The 13,039-nt window shown below is 43.5% G+C and overlaps 1 protein-coding gene across 1 annotated transcript in view; it reads right to left on the reverse strand.

The window, feature by feature from the left end:
* Positions 1-13,039, reverse strand: part of Plekhg7 (pleckstrin homology and RhoGEF domain containing G7) — a 77,916-nt gene that overhangs the window by 47,160 nt on the left and 17,717 nt on the right. The window contains 6 exon segments of the mRNA XM_039080593.1: positions 185-267; positions 646-718; positions 720-782; positions 7,442-7,544; positions 8,166-8,506; positions 12,159-12,192. Coding sequence (XP_038936521.1) covers positions 185-267; positions 646-718; positions 720-782; positions 7,442-7,544; positions 8,166-8,506; positions 12,159-12,192 — 697 coding nt within the window.

Genomic DNA, 13,039 nt, shown 5'->3' on the forward strand with positions numbered 1-13,039 from the left:
GTCCATGTAAGAATTCTTTTGTGAAATAGACCCACCAAGAGCAAAACTGGCCTAAAACCTACCAACATTGATACATTTTTCAGTCTCCTAGACCTTAAGGGATTTGATGATCTTGCCAATAGAACCATGAGGAAAGTCTTCCAAATACTCCAAGTGTTACATTCTTTCATAGCTAATGACCTACCATCATTGCATCTACGACACGTCTGTCACCATCACTTCTACTTCCACAAGATGCCACTCTGGTTGGAAGACACTGTTGGGATGCTGAAGATCAGGAGTGGGCAGTTATAAGTCTTATAGCAACTAGAGATAAACTGCCCACCAGCTCCATAAGGGGATTCTGACCCAAATGGTCACCTTTGATGGTGTACCTGTTATAGGTGCTGTAAGACTGTGGGATGAGTAATTTGAGACAAGACCATTCTGAGGGGGAGATCCAGGCCTAATCTCCTCAAACAGACCATTTATGAAAGGCTGGTAGTCATCTGGTTCCAATAACTCATATCTTATGACTGTTCTAAGTGAGGCTTCTATTCAAATGGGTCCATACCAGAGTTCTACCAGATCTTAATCATTTGGAAAGACCCTTTTGCTTATTAACAATAACCAATGTGCAATGAGTGTAGGCAGAATCAATAGGACCTGGAGTCAGCAGCAGTAGCAGTTGGTGTCACAGATGATCAGTAGGCCTATCAGACTCTAGAAGGTCCCCAGGGGAACACCTCAAGTCCATTTAATACCAGATTTTGTACTCTGCCTGTACTCACAGAACCTGTGCTCTAGAGAACAAAGGTGAGAGCTGAGAGCCAAGATGTTGGTAAGTCATTCTTCAGACAACTCTGGTCATATAGGCCTGGTTGCTCTACCTGTTCTTAGAAGTTACTTCAGTTTTGAGACATAGTCGGGTCACGAGAAGACAAGCATGGCTTTTTCATTCCTATTATCCATGCATAATCCTAACTCATCCAGAGCACCCTATTGTTTGGCCTGACACTAAAAGAGAGTCTTTAGATCCAGATGTCTTTGCAAATGGTGCGCACTGCCTCAGTGGTGAGCAGGATATATGGGGGCGGCCCTGGTGCACCTTGTAATTCACAGCTGATTGTTTGAAGCCAATAGTTTTTAATTTATTTAGAGAGAAATGAGAAGAGTTGCTAGAACAGTTGAGATACTTCAGGGACTCTTTATCCTGTACAGATAAAGCAAAGATATAAACCATATATCCTAGTCATGCATGATCCGCACCCTGTGTGCCTTCTGGTATTCATTGCTTTGCAGTTTACTACCTGAAAACAGAGACTGGACTGTAATAAAACTGGTTTTATGCCAGGGACGAGAGGTACTGGCTCCATTTTCATAGGCCTACTACTGCTTAATGCAGGACATTCTGCCTCATGTGGTACCAATGCTAAGTAGCTTAAATGAGGTCTGTGTAAGCAAAGTTAGGCTCAGATTTATTCAATTAGCTCCACTCCCTGGAGTTTTAGAATCTGTTTTATCTGTCCTTTCTCTGTGTCTCCCAAGCAGACGAACAGGAATAGATGAGATAATTCTCTTATGATGTTCTCCCCCTTGGAAAGTGATTTACTTTCAAAGGTCGTTTTGTGGGTTCCTGCCTTAATTCTGCATTATCCTAACTAAGCTCCTGACTCCTCCAAATCCCTCTGTTCAGCAAGGGCTCAGTAAACACTTGTTAAGTAAGTGGGACAATAACAAAACCTGCACTGTGTACTCTGGTGATAGCCAGCTGCCAGGCTCCAGAGTCAGTTCTGCATTTTCCATTTGCACTTCCGTTTACCTCCACTATCTGGTAAGATTCCTCTCTAAACTTCAACCAGGATATTTCCTTTAGAAGTCTCCCCACTCACTCCAGAATGTTCTCTTCTGTCCCCTTCTCCCTCTATCTCTCCTTCCCTTCCTACCTCCTTTCTCTGACTCCATTTTTTCTTCTTATAAATATTTCTCAGGAGGCTGTAGTAGGACTGACATATCAGAGAATTTAATCATCTCACATGGGTTAGAGCAGTATTCAAATGAGCTTGTTGAATAAATAGAAATGTTGGCCTATGCAATAAAATGCTGGCAGTCTTCAGATGAATCTGGTTTCAGAGTCTGGATCCTAAACAAGTAAGTAATCATATGTGTACACAAACCCAAAATACATTATGATATTATTCCCACCCACTTGTCCCCTTTCTGGGGTTCTTTCTAATATAAGGTATTCATTGAGAATGACACAGGTCAGTATTGACTTAAATTTGTCCATATGGAGTGGAGAGAGGGCATCTGGTATATGCAGGCCCTGAGTCAAGAACTAGACTTTTCACCTTGGTGTTCAAAGCACAAAGATGCCCATTCTGGGAGGGTGGAGATGCCTCTGGGTATAACACAATCTGTGCAAATGCAAAACTTTTATGAACATCAAAAATGAAGACAAATAAAAGTATTAAGAACCACAGTTGTAATGAAACAGAGATGTAGGAAAGCAATTAGTAAGAATTCTCCTGTCCAACAACATGAAGGAACATAGACTGCTACAGAGAACACCGCCTCTCTTCCCCACAGCTCAGCAGTGGATTGGATTTCTGTGTTCTTTGGGAAGGAGTGGGGTCGGCTTCCTTAATGGAAGCAGCTACAGTGAGAGCAGTTGAGCTGAGCACCACTTGTGAGTCTTTGCTGGTTCCAAAGTGTTTTCTTAGTTTTGCTGTCCTAAACATTAAGGGTTCTTCTTCTAAAAAGCAGCATGGATGTGTTCGGTTCTGGGTTGATTGCCCCCTGGAAATATTTAAATGAGCTCTGAATTGCTACCCACTTCCTCCCAACAAACATACAATTTTTATATGTTACAATACAATTATTTTCATCTACACTTGTTTAGTCATTTGGCTTTGGGTGCTTCAATACAGCAGCCATAGGAAGCTAACAGCAGCACAATACAATTGAGTGACCTAAGTCCCAGATCCCAGACTGTCATCACATTCCTGTGGTGACATGCTCCCTTGGGTCTTGATTTCCCTAAGTGGAAACCAACACCTAACAAGCTTTGAATAAAGATTGTGGATGTGCAATTCTGTGGTGTACTGGATGTTCTGACAAAGCAGATGAGCTTTTCGATAACAGCATACTTAGGTCTGACATCACAACATTTTAAAAAGAATCAACCAGTCACCTGCATAAGGAAGTATGAATAAATGAATGGGCTCTCCGAAAAAAAGCAAAAAACAAAAAACGAAACAAAACAATAGCTACAATAACTTCTAATCGATTGGTAGTATTTAATCAATGAAGAAAAGTTGTGAGGTCGTGATGGTTACCATTGACAATTCAAAGTGACAGGATATAGAAACACTTAGGAGACACACCACTTGGCATGGCTGCGAGAGGTTACCTGGATTGAGTTAGCTCTGATGATGCCTATGAAAGATTATCTGGTTTAGGTCAACTGAGGTGGAAGGATCTACCTTGTGGCCTATGGTGATGCCACTCTGTGGGTGAGGGTCCTGGACTGAGCCAATAGAAGAGAGCTGAACATCAGAATGCCCCGCCCTCCATCTTACCACCCCTCCCCACGACTCCCGCCATGATGGACTGTACCCAGGAACTGTGAGCCAAAATAAACACCTTCTACCTTAAGTTGTGTTTGTTAGGGCACGACATCGGGGAAAGAGATGAACACATAGATACTGTCCGTAGCTATGCTTCATAGTGACTGTGACCCAGAGCTCTGAAGAACATGGCCCAGGATCTGTTGCCAGAAAGAACTGAAGACAGAATCCAAACTTAGGACCTTAACTTGGGGAATGCTGCCCTCTCTAATGGTGACCCCACGTGGATCTTACCTGGGAGTATTAGCAACCATTTTGTCTTATTTCTTCCTCAAGAGAGATTTTCAAACGCCTTGCCATTTGGCCATCCTGTTAACACTGAGCTAGTTAATTTTGGTATATTTAACTTCCTTCTACTCCTTTTGACACTGAGAATTAGTGTTCATTCTCATGAAAATTCAGTGTGTGTGTTTGTGTGTTTTCCTTTCAGCAGCAGGGCAGGATTGAAGATGGGGTAAGACAGACAATTCTCTGTGAATACGGACTTCATCGGTGCCAGGAATGGCTTCCTGTCCACAAGTTCTCTCTACTTGCTTCCTTCTGATTAACATGCCCTTTCACACAGCCACCCATGTTTGTCTCTAGCAACGTCCTTTGTCAGAATGCAAACTCTCTGGGGATAGTTGAATGACTGTAGTAAGCACAGCCGGTAGCAGCTTCCTTCCCACCCCTTACCTCTGATTTCCCTGTAATAAATTGATTTGTAAATAGACTCTAGCTGGGTACTGACTGGACTCTGGGGTCTTGGGAAAACTTTGACTGTGGGAGCGGATGAATGTGAAGGAGACAAACTAAAAGGGATAAAGTGACTGTACTTGGGGGTAAATGAGACTGCATTGCATAAGCACAAAGTCCACTGTTAGTAAGGAAGTGCTGTATAGATTCTTTCCCAAGGGGCATCTTTGGCTATAGCAGACTTGGAGTGAGTCTGAGTTCATGCTCATGTCATAGGGGGACAGTAGGAATGCTGGTGAAGAATAGACTCCTTCCCTTGAATCTGACTAGCTCAGTGAAAGGATGGTTAACCACCCAGCTGTGCAAATAGATGGTCAACATCTTCTCTTTCAACTTTTCCGAAACCTGTGTGGTAGTCCTAAATATCACAATCTGGGACGTTTCTTTGAACCCCAGTCTTCGTTACAGCCTAAACATAGCTTCCCATCCTCAGTCATTCAACAGGTTCTCCTTGTGTCTCAAACCCTGGGGCAAATGACTGATTTAACACAGCAAACAGACCTAGCTGCCAGGTTCTCCCAGCATCCTTCAGTTCCTACATGTTACAGGGTATGGCTGGCACATCCTACCCTCTACCTTGAACTCTCCAGCCCAGCAGCTGGGTTGACTTGACTTCAGTGGCTGTTCTTGTAGAATCCAGCTATCTTAGTTATCTGTTCTCTTTTGGTCAACCCTTTATCTTCCTGACATGGTTGGTCTGGCTGTCCCTCCCCTACTCCCTTGTCTCCTCACAAGGCTCAGAGTAATGTCTTAGTCTGGACTTTCCCAGCTGTCTCTGCCTCCATCTGTGTTTTTCCTTTTATCTACAATAAACTTTCTCTTCTACCATACCCAGGAACAGTCATGCTCTTTTCCTTTCCTTTCCTTTCCTTTTCTTTCCTTTTCTTTTCTTCCCTTTCCTTCCTTCCTTCCTTCCTTCCTTCCTTCCTTCTTTCTTTCTTTCTCTCTCTCTCTCTTTCTCTCTCTCTTTCTTTCTTTCTCTCTTTCTTTCTTTCTTTTTAACAAAAATTCAGTCTGTGAGGCTCAAAGTGAGTCTTAACTACTGGGAGAGCCCCTCCCCCCAAAGTGAGACACAAGAATGGAGTTCGATGCAATCGCAAGAGGTATATTTTTCCAGCTCGTCGGGGCCAACCTTCAATCAGCCCCTAGTGGCAAGTGACTAGAAGGTGACCCCGAATGGCTATAACAAGCAGTTTTTATACTTTTTAGGGGTACAGGTTACAGTTTTTATACTTTTATACCTTTTATACTTTTATACAGTTTTTATACTTTTTAGGGGAAGGTTACAGTTTAAACTTATTGGCTAAGCATATTGACCTTTGAATCTATTGGCTAGCAAGCATATGACATGCAACCGAACTCTGTCTGGAACCAGAGGGTCAGGTGACTATCAGTCAGTTTTGTTTTTTTTTATTAACTTGAGTATTTCTTATTTACATTTCGATTGTTATTCCCTTTCCCGGTTTCCGGGCCAACATCCCCCTAACTCCTCCCTCTACCCTTCTCTATGGGTGTTCCTCTCCCCATCCTCCCCCCATTACTGCCCTCCCCCCAACAATCACGTTCACTGGGGGTTCAGTCTTAGCAGGACCAAGGGCTTCCCCTTCCACTGGTGCTCTTACTAGGCTATTCATTGCTACCTATGAGGTTGGAGCCCAGGGTCAGTCCATGTATAGTCTCTGGGTAGTGGCTTAGTCCCTGGAAGCTCTGGTTCGTTGGCATTGTTGTTCATATGGGGTCACGAGCCTCTAAGGTTTTTTTTAAGATAGTTCCTACTCCTCCCAAGAACTGTGGGTAGAGAATGGAACTTGGCCTAGCCTTGACCCGAGGTGGGAAGTTGGTACTTGGCCTAATCTTGATATGAGATGGTGGGTGTAAGGCTGGCAAAAGCCCCTAGGGCCCTTCAAGTCATCATATCCACTCATCTGCAGCAGATGTCCACCTTGTACCACCTGATTACACCATCCCGCCACTGAACACCATTCAGATTGGAAGGCTCCTGAACATACTAAGCCATGCTTGATCAGACTCAAACCAACTTCACCACATCATTGGTCTCTGAATGTGTTCTCCTCTGCCTCTGACACATCTGTGCTCCTTATCCTAGCTCACACCTATAGGGGATTAGCCCATGGTCCCTCTCTTCACCTGTGTCTTGTATCCTCATCATCACTGCATGCTACTTTTGCTCTCCTGAGGGTAGTAGCACATAGGCCCTAACCTCGACTCAGTCAAGTGGCTTGCTTTGGTCAATAAAATTAAGTGAGATTCAGAGTCCCAAAGAAAGAAGCTTTGCATGTCTTCTCTATGCCCTTAAGCCTCTCCCATCATTGAAAGAAGAATATGCTCTTTGGTCCAGGAAAAAGGACAAAGAACATAAGGAGCTGAACTGCCCAACTGAGCCCAGCATAGACCATGTGAGCCCCACTCGACCCCACAGGCCTACAAGAAAGAATCACTGGCTAGTATTTCAACATTTTGGGTGTGGTTTGTTATGCTGTCATAGCAAACAGATACCCTCGACACAACGATTTGCATTCTCCTCTACTTCTGTGGACTGGTGTCATGTTGACTGGGACAAATAGGTGTCAAAGTCCTCTTCACTCCTCTGGGGTTTTCCAAATGAAATGGCAACTTTCTTGGCAATCTGATTAACCGAGTGGGTAAAATTAGGCACAGAGCTGTCCTTTCCTGTCACAGAAACTATTTATCTCCAGCTGGGAAGGCAAGGCAGTGGGGGCCATGCTGGGAGCTCAAGAGCTGGCTGCCCACTCACACTGTAATTGTAGGTGAGGCCACAGCTGCCATAGGAGGCCGGGTTCTCTTTTTTCCTTCCCTTCTTTTCATTTCTTTCTTTTTTTTTTTTAAAGGTCATGCTCATTTAAATGGAACTTCCTGTCCTTTTATCCCCAGTCCTTTGAATTTCCTTTTGAAAGTCTGGTGAATATTTTTGGCCATTCTATTTCCCCTACTAGATAAAACCATTACTAAATAGACGCTAATTATGTGGAAAAGCCAACACACTGACAATTCAAAACAAAAAACCATGATTCTTGGGACTGTACAGGCAGGGACTCCGGTCCCTGAACTTGTCTTGCCTTCTTAAAGGGTATTCCGAAAGTGAAGACTTTCGCAGCCACAAATGTAGAGCGATTGTTTTGGTTTGGTTTGGCTTTTGAAAGTGTAGCACCCCGTTTGCTCCTGAGAACATGACTGGAGATGGACGCCTAAAGAGCTAACAGCTGTCACAACTTGGTAATGAAAAGATGCATACAGCTGGGCTGTGACTCTTTTTCCCTGAAAGAGAGTTTAAAAATAATTGGTTTAGTCTGCTCCAAAGCAGTCACAGTGAGGAGAGTAATTTCACTCTTGACACTAAAATGGTCTGGATTAGTTAGAGGGTAAAGGTGGGTTGGGGAATAAGAACTTTGAATAATGGATTCTTTCTCATTAGCCACCAAAGTATCTCTAAGTGGTGTCTATTTGCGAGAGACCGTTCATTGCTATACAGTGCCTTAAAACCACTGGTAGCCTTACTTAAACTGTCCTTCAAGGACACAGGAGAGACTGAGCTAGAGTTGACCCGTTTTCCTTCTATCTGGAATGTTGCTGTTTTACCAGAGTGGTTAGCATTACTAAAAAGTTCGTGTATTCTGACATCTTCCTGTGCTATCTTTCATGGTAGGGTCTCCTCATTTTGGATATTGGGTTAACCCTGAATTCTTTTCAGTTACAAACCAGAGGCCTCGCCTGAGAATCTTTAGGTGTTGTATGGTAAGGCTGGGCAGTGTGGCTCTTTCCTCCCTGTGAGGGATGCCTTACCAATGGGCAGCAAGGGCATCCTCTTCACTGGGTTTTGCTTGTGGCCATATTGTGTTAGTTGCATTGATGGCCCCTTCGGGGTTTGAAGGCAACCTTGTTTGAGGTCACAAAGGTGACAGTACATGAGAAGAATCCTTTGGACTTCCAGGTAGACTCTTGGGATGGCAACTTGAGCCTGCAGGATACCTTCAGCTTCCTCTTACGGGCATTTTCAAGGAGTATTCTTGCTGAAGTAATGAGTGTGAGACCTCCCACCCACTGCCTCTTAATCTTCTCAGAGTAGGAAAGGTGGAAATGTGGCTAGGGGCTTGCCGGTCAAACTTGAGAAGGTTCTTCTGGCTCTCAAAATGGTTCTTCAATGGTTCCTGGGGGGGCTGTGCCTCAGCACAGGGCAGTTGCATCCTTCCACCAGGCTAGGAGGACCTAATTCAGGAAACTTCCAGAAGACACTGTCCAAGTTGCTATTCTCTAGATCACAGGTTATTTCTGTAGTGTCGCTGTTCAAATGCCACCTATCCTGTGTCTTTTCTTTGTCTTTTTTCAAATTGGGAAATTACAAGCAGGTTGTTGCGTTTTTGGGGAGAAGCAGCTGGTCCAATCTGAGGTCACAGGGAGACTGAAGTGAGAAAAGGTGTCTGAAATGTCAAAGGCAAGCTTATAATTCAGAGGAAGCAAGGAGAGCTCAATTTTCATCAGTTCCCTTGACATTCTGAAGATAATTTACTCATGTGACTTTGGTATAGTGAATAGCATGTTAAATCCATCTAAATAGTAGACTGACATCAAAACTTACTTCCTACTTCTATTCCCAAACAAAAGACCATTAAATACATTGGTAAATTAAGAAAATCCAAAGCCATGTAGCTAACTCCTAGTGATGATTCTGTTTGAAGAGAATCAAACGTATACTAGGTTCTCTTTATATCTTGCTTGTTTGAACACATGCATGCATTTAGTGCATTCTGGGGATTCCTGATGGGGAAAACAAAGTCCCTTCCTTTAACGTTTAAATAATGAGGTGTGCTGTCAAAGATAACTGATGCAAATCATGCATGTCTACACACATGTACAAACATGCATTACGGACTCACAGCCAGCCTGGGTTACATAAGAAAGACCCTAAAAGGAATCTTTTAAGGAAAATAAAATGATTGTGAAAAGAAAACTCCAGACCTTGTTTGGTGCCCTGTTTCTTTTGATGACTGGTGCTCTTTAGGATGCACATGCAGAGTTCCCTTCCCACAAATCCCTTCTCTTGCTGCAGTAAGGCTGATTCTGCCATCTGGCCATGTTTCGCATGAGAATACAGAAGTGACCTGTGTGGCATTGGGGTGGTGCCAGTTCCTACTTGTTCAATCAATGATAGCAACAAAGTCAGTTCTTGATGACTCACAGAGAGAGGGCTCTGGAATAGGTGCTAACACTGTCTCCCCTTGTCATGGGAAACCGGAAGGTGGGTATAGACCCTGCATGGGTTGTTCAGCTGTTAATCACTCATTCTGAGATGCCCAATAATTTCAGTGCTGCATCTGGAACCCTCTGGAAATCCATGTGTTCGGACAGGACAGACTTTACAGTGATTAATCATTCACATTTTAGTACAATATAATTTTAATCTCATCAGTAGCACTCTCTAGCATCTTCATGGAATATCGTTTACTTCCTTGACTTAATAAATAGTGAATATTGAAAGTCAACAAATGTTTTTCATGACTTGGCCTTGTACTGCTTATGGTTCAGCACTGTCTGAAATGCTGTGGCTATGCCCATGCAAACTGTAGCTCTGTGCTCCCATTGTGTTATAACACATGACTACCTCCACACTAAAGGGCACCACACCAACACCCTCCCCTCTTCCTATCTCAGTGTTCTTGTGTGCCCATCCATTTCAGGCTTGCTTTTGTTTCATCTGATCACGGCCAAGCATCAAAGTCCGATAACTGTGTAGCAAGAAGCAATAGGCTCTGAGGTTTATTCATATCTGCAAAGAGGAGGAATCCGGTGCTGTGACATTGCCATGGCAATATTATGATATTGACTCTGGGAACCTCATAATCTCGTTATTTACTCTGACTCTTAATTGGTTAAAGGTCAAATGAAGCTAATAGGTATAGGAGCATTGTTTAAAGAGAGCTGCTGAGCAATCAACCAAAATCAGCTCAATTCATACTTACAACGAATTCTGGAATTATGCTGGAGTTTGCTTTAAATTTTGGAGCTGGGGCTCAAGCACGGTAGAACTTAGCATGTCAAAAAGGGGTGCATGAGGTGCCTTTGCTGAAGGGTCAAGGGAACATTTAGCAAAGGTGGGGCTGTCCTGGTTTGGTTTTGAGACTGTGTTTTTTTCTGGTTGTTAGTCTCTAGAAACTAATTTTACCTTCCCTGGAGAAGAATTGAAAAAAGGAGGAAAACCTTTTCTGCTTATTGACAGATGAGCCTGTTATAATATTTCAGATCCTGAGCCCCTGGCTGGGATTTCCAGAGAGGCTGGTTCATCATTTCTCAACAAACGAAAGGCCAGGCTGAAGACTGGAGTTCTAGGTACTTTCCAGGTGTGCACACCAAGGGATTTTGTTACCTTTTTCCTTTAGAGGATTTCTCAAGTTCTAGGTGACAACTGTAACTGTGAGCTTTTCTATCCAGCCTCTTTGTTGCCCCAAATAATGACTCTGAGATTTCTTATATATGAATAAATGCCTAGGCCAAAAGCTTTGGCCAGTTTCCACTAGCTTGTGACCCAACTATCCTATTTAAACTAGTCTAAGTCATGCCACATAGCTACCTCTCCTTCAGTTTTGTGCTACAGTCTTCCTTAGAGTTCCCTGTGAATTCTCCTGTGCCTGTCTGTGTCCCAGAAATCCTCTCTCTGTACTGGAATTTCCACCTCCCTACTTCCCCTCTAAGCTAATAGGTCAACAGCATTTTATTGACAGGTGATGCTTCCATATATTGCCCAAGCGATTCTCCCTACAACAATGATATTACCAAGACCCAGGAAACATGCATGAATTCCTGGGCAATAACGCCATCAGAATTCCTGGCTTGAGACTTCTGCCATTTTAGCTTTAGGACAAACGTGACTTTCAAGATTGCAGCCATCATCTAACACAAGTGTAGGACTACAAGGAGGCTATTCAAGCCCAATAGCATTTAAAAGTCACTAACTGCTAGTTATTGAGCAATGTTTTAAATATTGCAAATAGGGCAGCAATAAGTGCACACAGGCCAAGGTGACAGTCACTGGGCAGGACTCCCTGAAAGACTGAAGAGTCTTCGGATGCAGTAGGGATCCAGGGTTGCTGGTAGGAAGGGCTTGAACTATCAAACCAATTAAGCTAGCTTTGCCTCCAGGCTCACTGCTAACTTATGGAGTGACCTCGGGACAGACCATTTCAGGCCACGTTGCCTTCTTCCAGGCTGCATTTATAAGAAGAGCATCAGAAAGCCTCCCTCATAGTGTTGTTGCAGAAATTAAGTGAGATACCGGCTGTTGCTTCTGTGAGGCCCCTTCCACAGAGACTCCGTCTATGGAACTGATGGAGTCAAACTGAAAAGTAACCCTGCATATGCCATCTCCTCTGTGTTCTCTACAAGACAGGTTCAGTACGGGCTCATTCCTCAGAAGAGTCAGCAGCTTTTAACGCCCAGGTTTAAGAGAACTACGAATATCCTGGTGGTGTAAACACCAAGAATTTCAGCCTTTGGGAGTTAAAGGCAGATGTATAAGGGGTTCAGGGTCATCCTTCACTGTCTATCAAACTTGAGGCCAGCCTGGGCTATGGATTCTGTCTCTAAAACACAACAAAATCCAACAATGTACTCACCTTGTTGGGGAAGAATACCACTGTTCTAGGAATTAAGTCACCCAGACTAATGATTCACCACTCCTGTCAGCCCAGGAAAGACCAGCTGGGTAGGCCCACATAAAGGTAACAGGAGCTCAACAAATAGAAATGCAAGAGGGAGTCCAGAAAGCAGTGAAGGTCTTAGTACCTTTGGGATGGCCTGCCTCTGAACATGACATTGTCTGGGTCAGGTCCTCACCAGCCTCAGGGTGAACTCAACTGTACATCCAGCTGCCTGGCTAGAGCTTGGCGACTGGATCTACACTGGTAAAACGGACCCTCTTACTGAGCCTTAGCAACCTGGTTAGGGTTGAGGAAGGAACAGGCTTTACCCCGCCTTAGAGACGCTCTAGATATTGTTTATGAAAAAGGCAAACCCAGAAGTAGCTCCGGCATGGAAGATACTTCAAGAAAGGTCAGCTGATTTGCTTCTACTGAACAATGGCATTTCTAACACAGAAATGTTGCAAATGGGGCTTCCAACTTCCCCCAGCAACCTCTGGGGGTCCTCTAGGCTCCCCTTCTGCTTGTTTTTCACAAGGCTGTCGAAATCATTCCTTAGGACTTTACCTATCCCCTATATCCTTGTAAGTTTGGGTAAGGTTTGAGCTATTTTATTAATAGTGTGATTTGGTATCATTGAGTAGTAGAAGAAAGGATCATTGTCTTAAGAAACAAAGTTGTGAGCACTGATTTTCAAGGAATTAAAATAAAAATGCATCTCTTAGAATTCTTATTAAATCACACCCTGAGAATTTGCTTGTTGCCTATGCAGACTTTTGAAATGTGAGAAGCATTAAAAAAATAGATTACTCATAAAAACAAATTCAAATTAATTCTGACCCAAGACAGTTTGTTCTTTACTTAGACACCTAGTGGTAATCTCATTCTAATCCCTGAGATCACCAGATGTGTGTGTGTGTGTGTGTGTGTGTGTGTGTGTGTGTGTGTGTGTGTGTGTGCACATGTGTGGATGTATGTGTAAGCAGAGGCTACAGGAGAATTAAGGTCTTGTTCTTCTGGAACTGT

The sequence above is a fragment of the Rattus norvegicus genome, chromosome 7, assembly GCF_036323735.1.
Source record: "Rattus norvegicus strain BN/NHsdMcwi chromosome 7, GRCr8, whole genome shotgun sequence".
In the NCBI taxonomy this organism is placed as follows: Eukaryota; Metazoa; Chordata; class Mammalia; order Rodentia; family Muridae; genus Rattus; species Rattus norvegicus.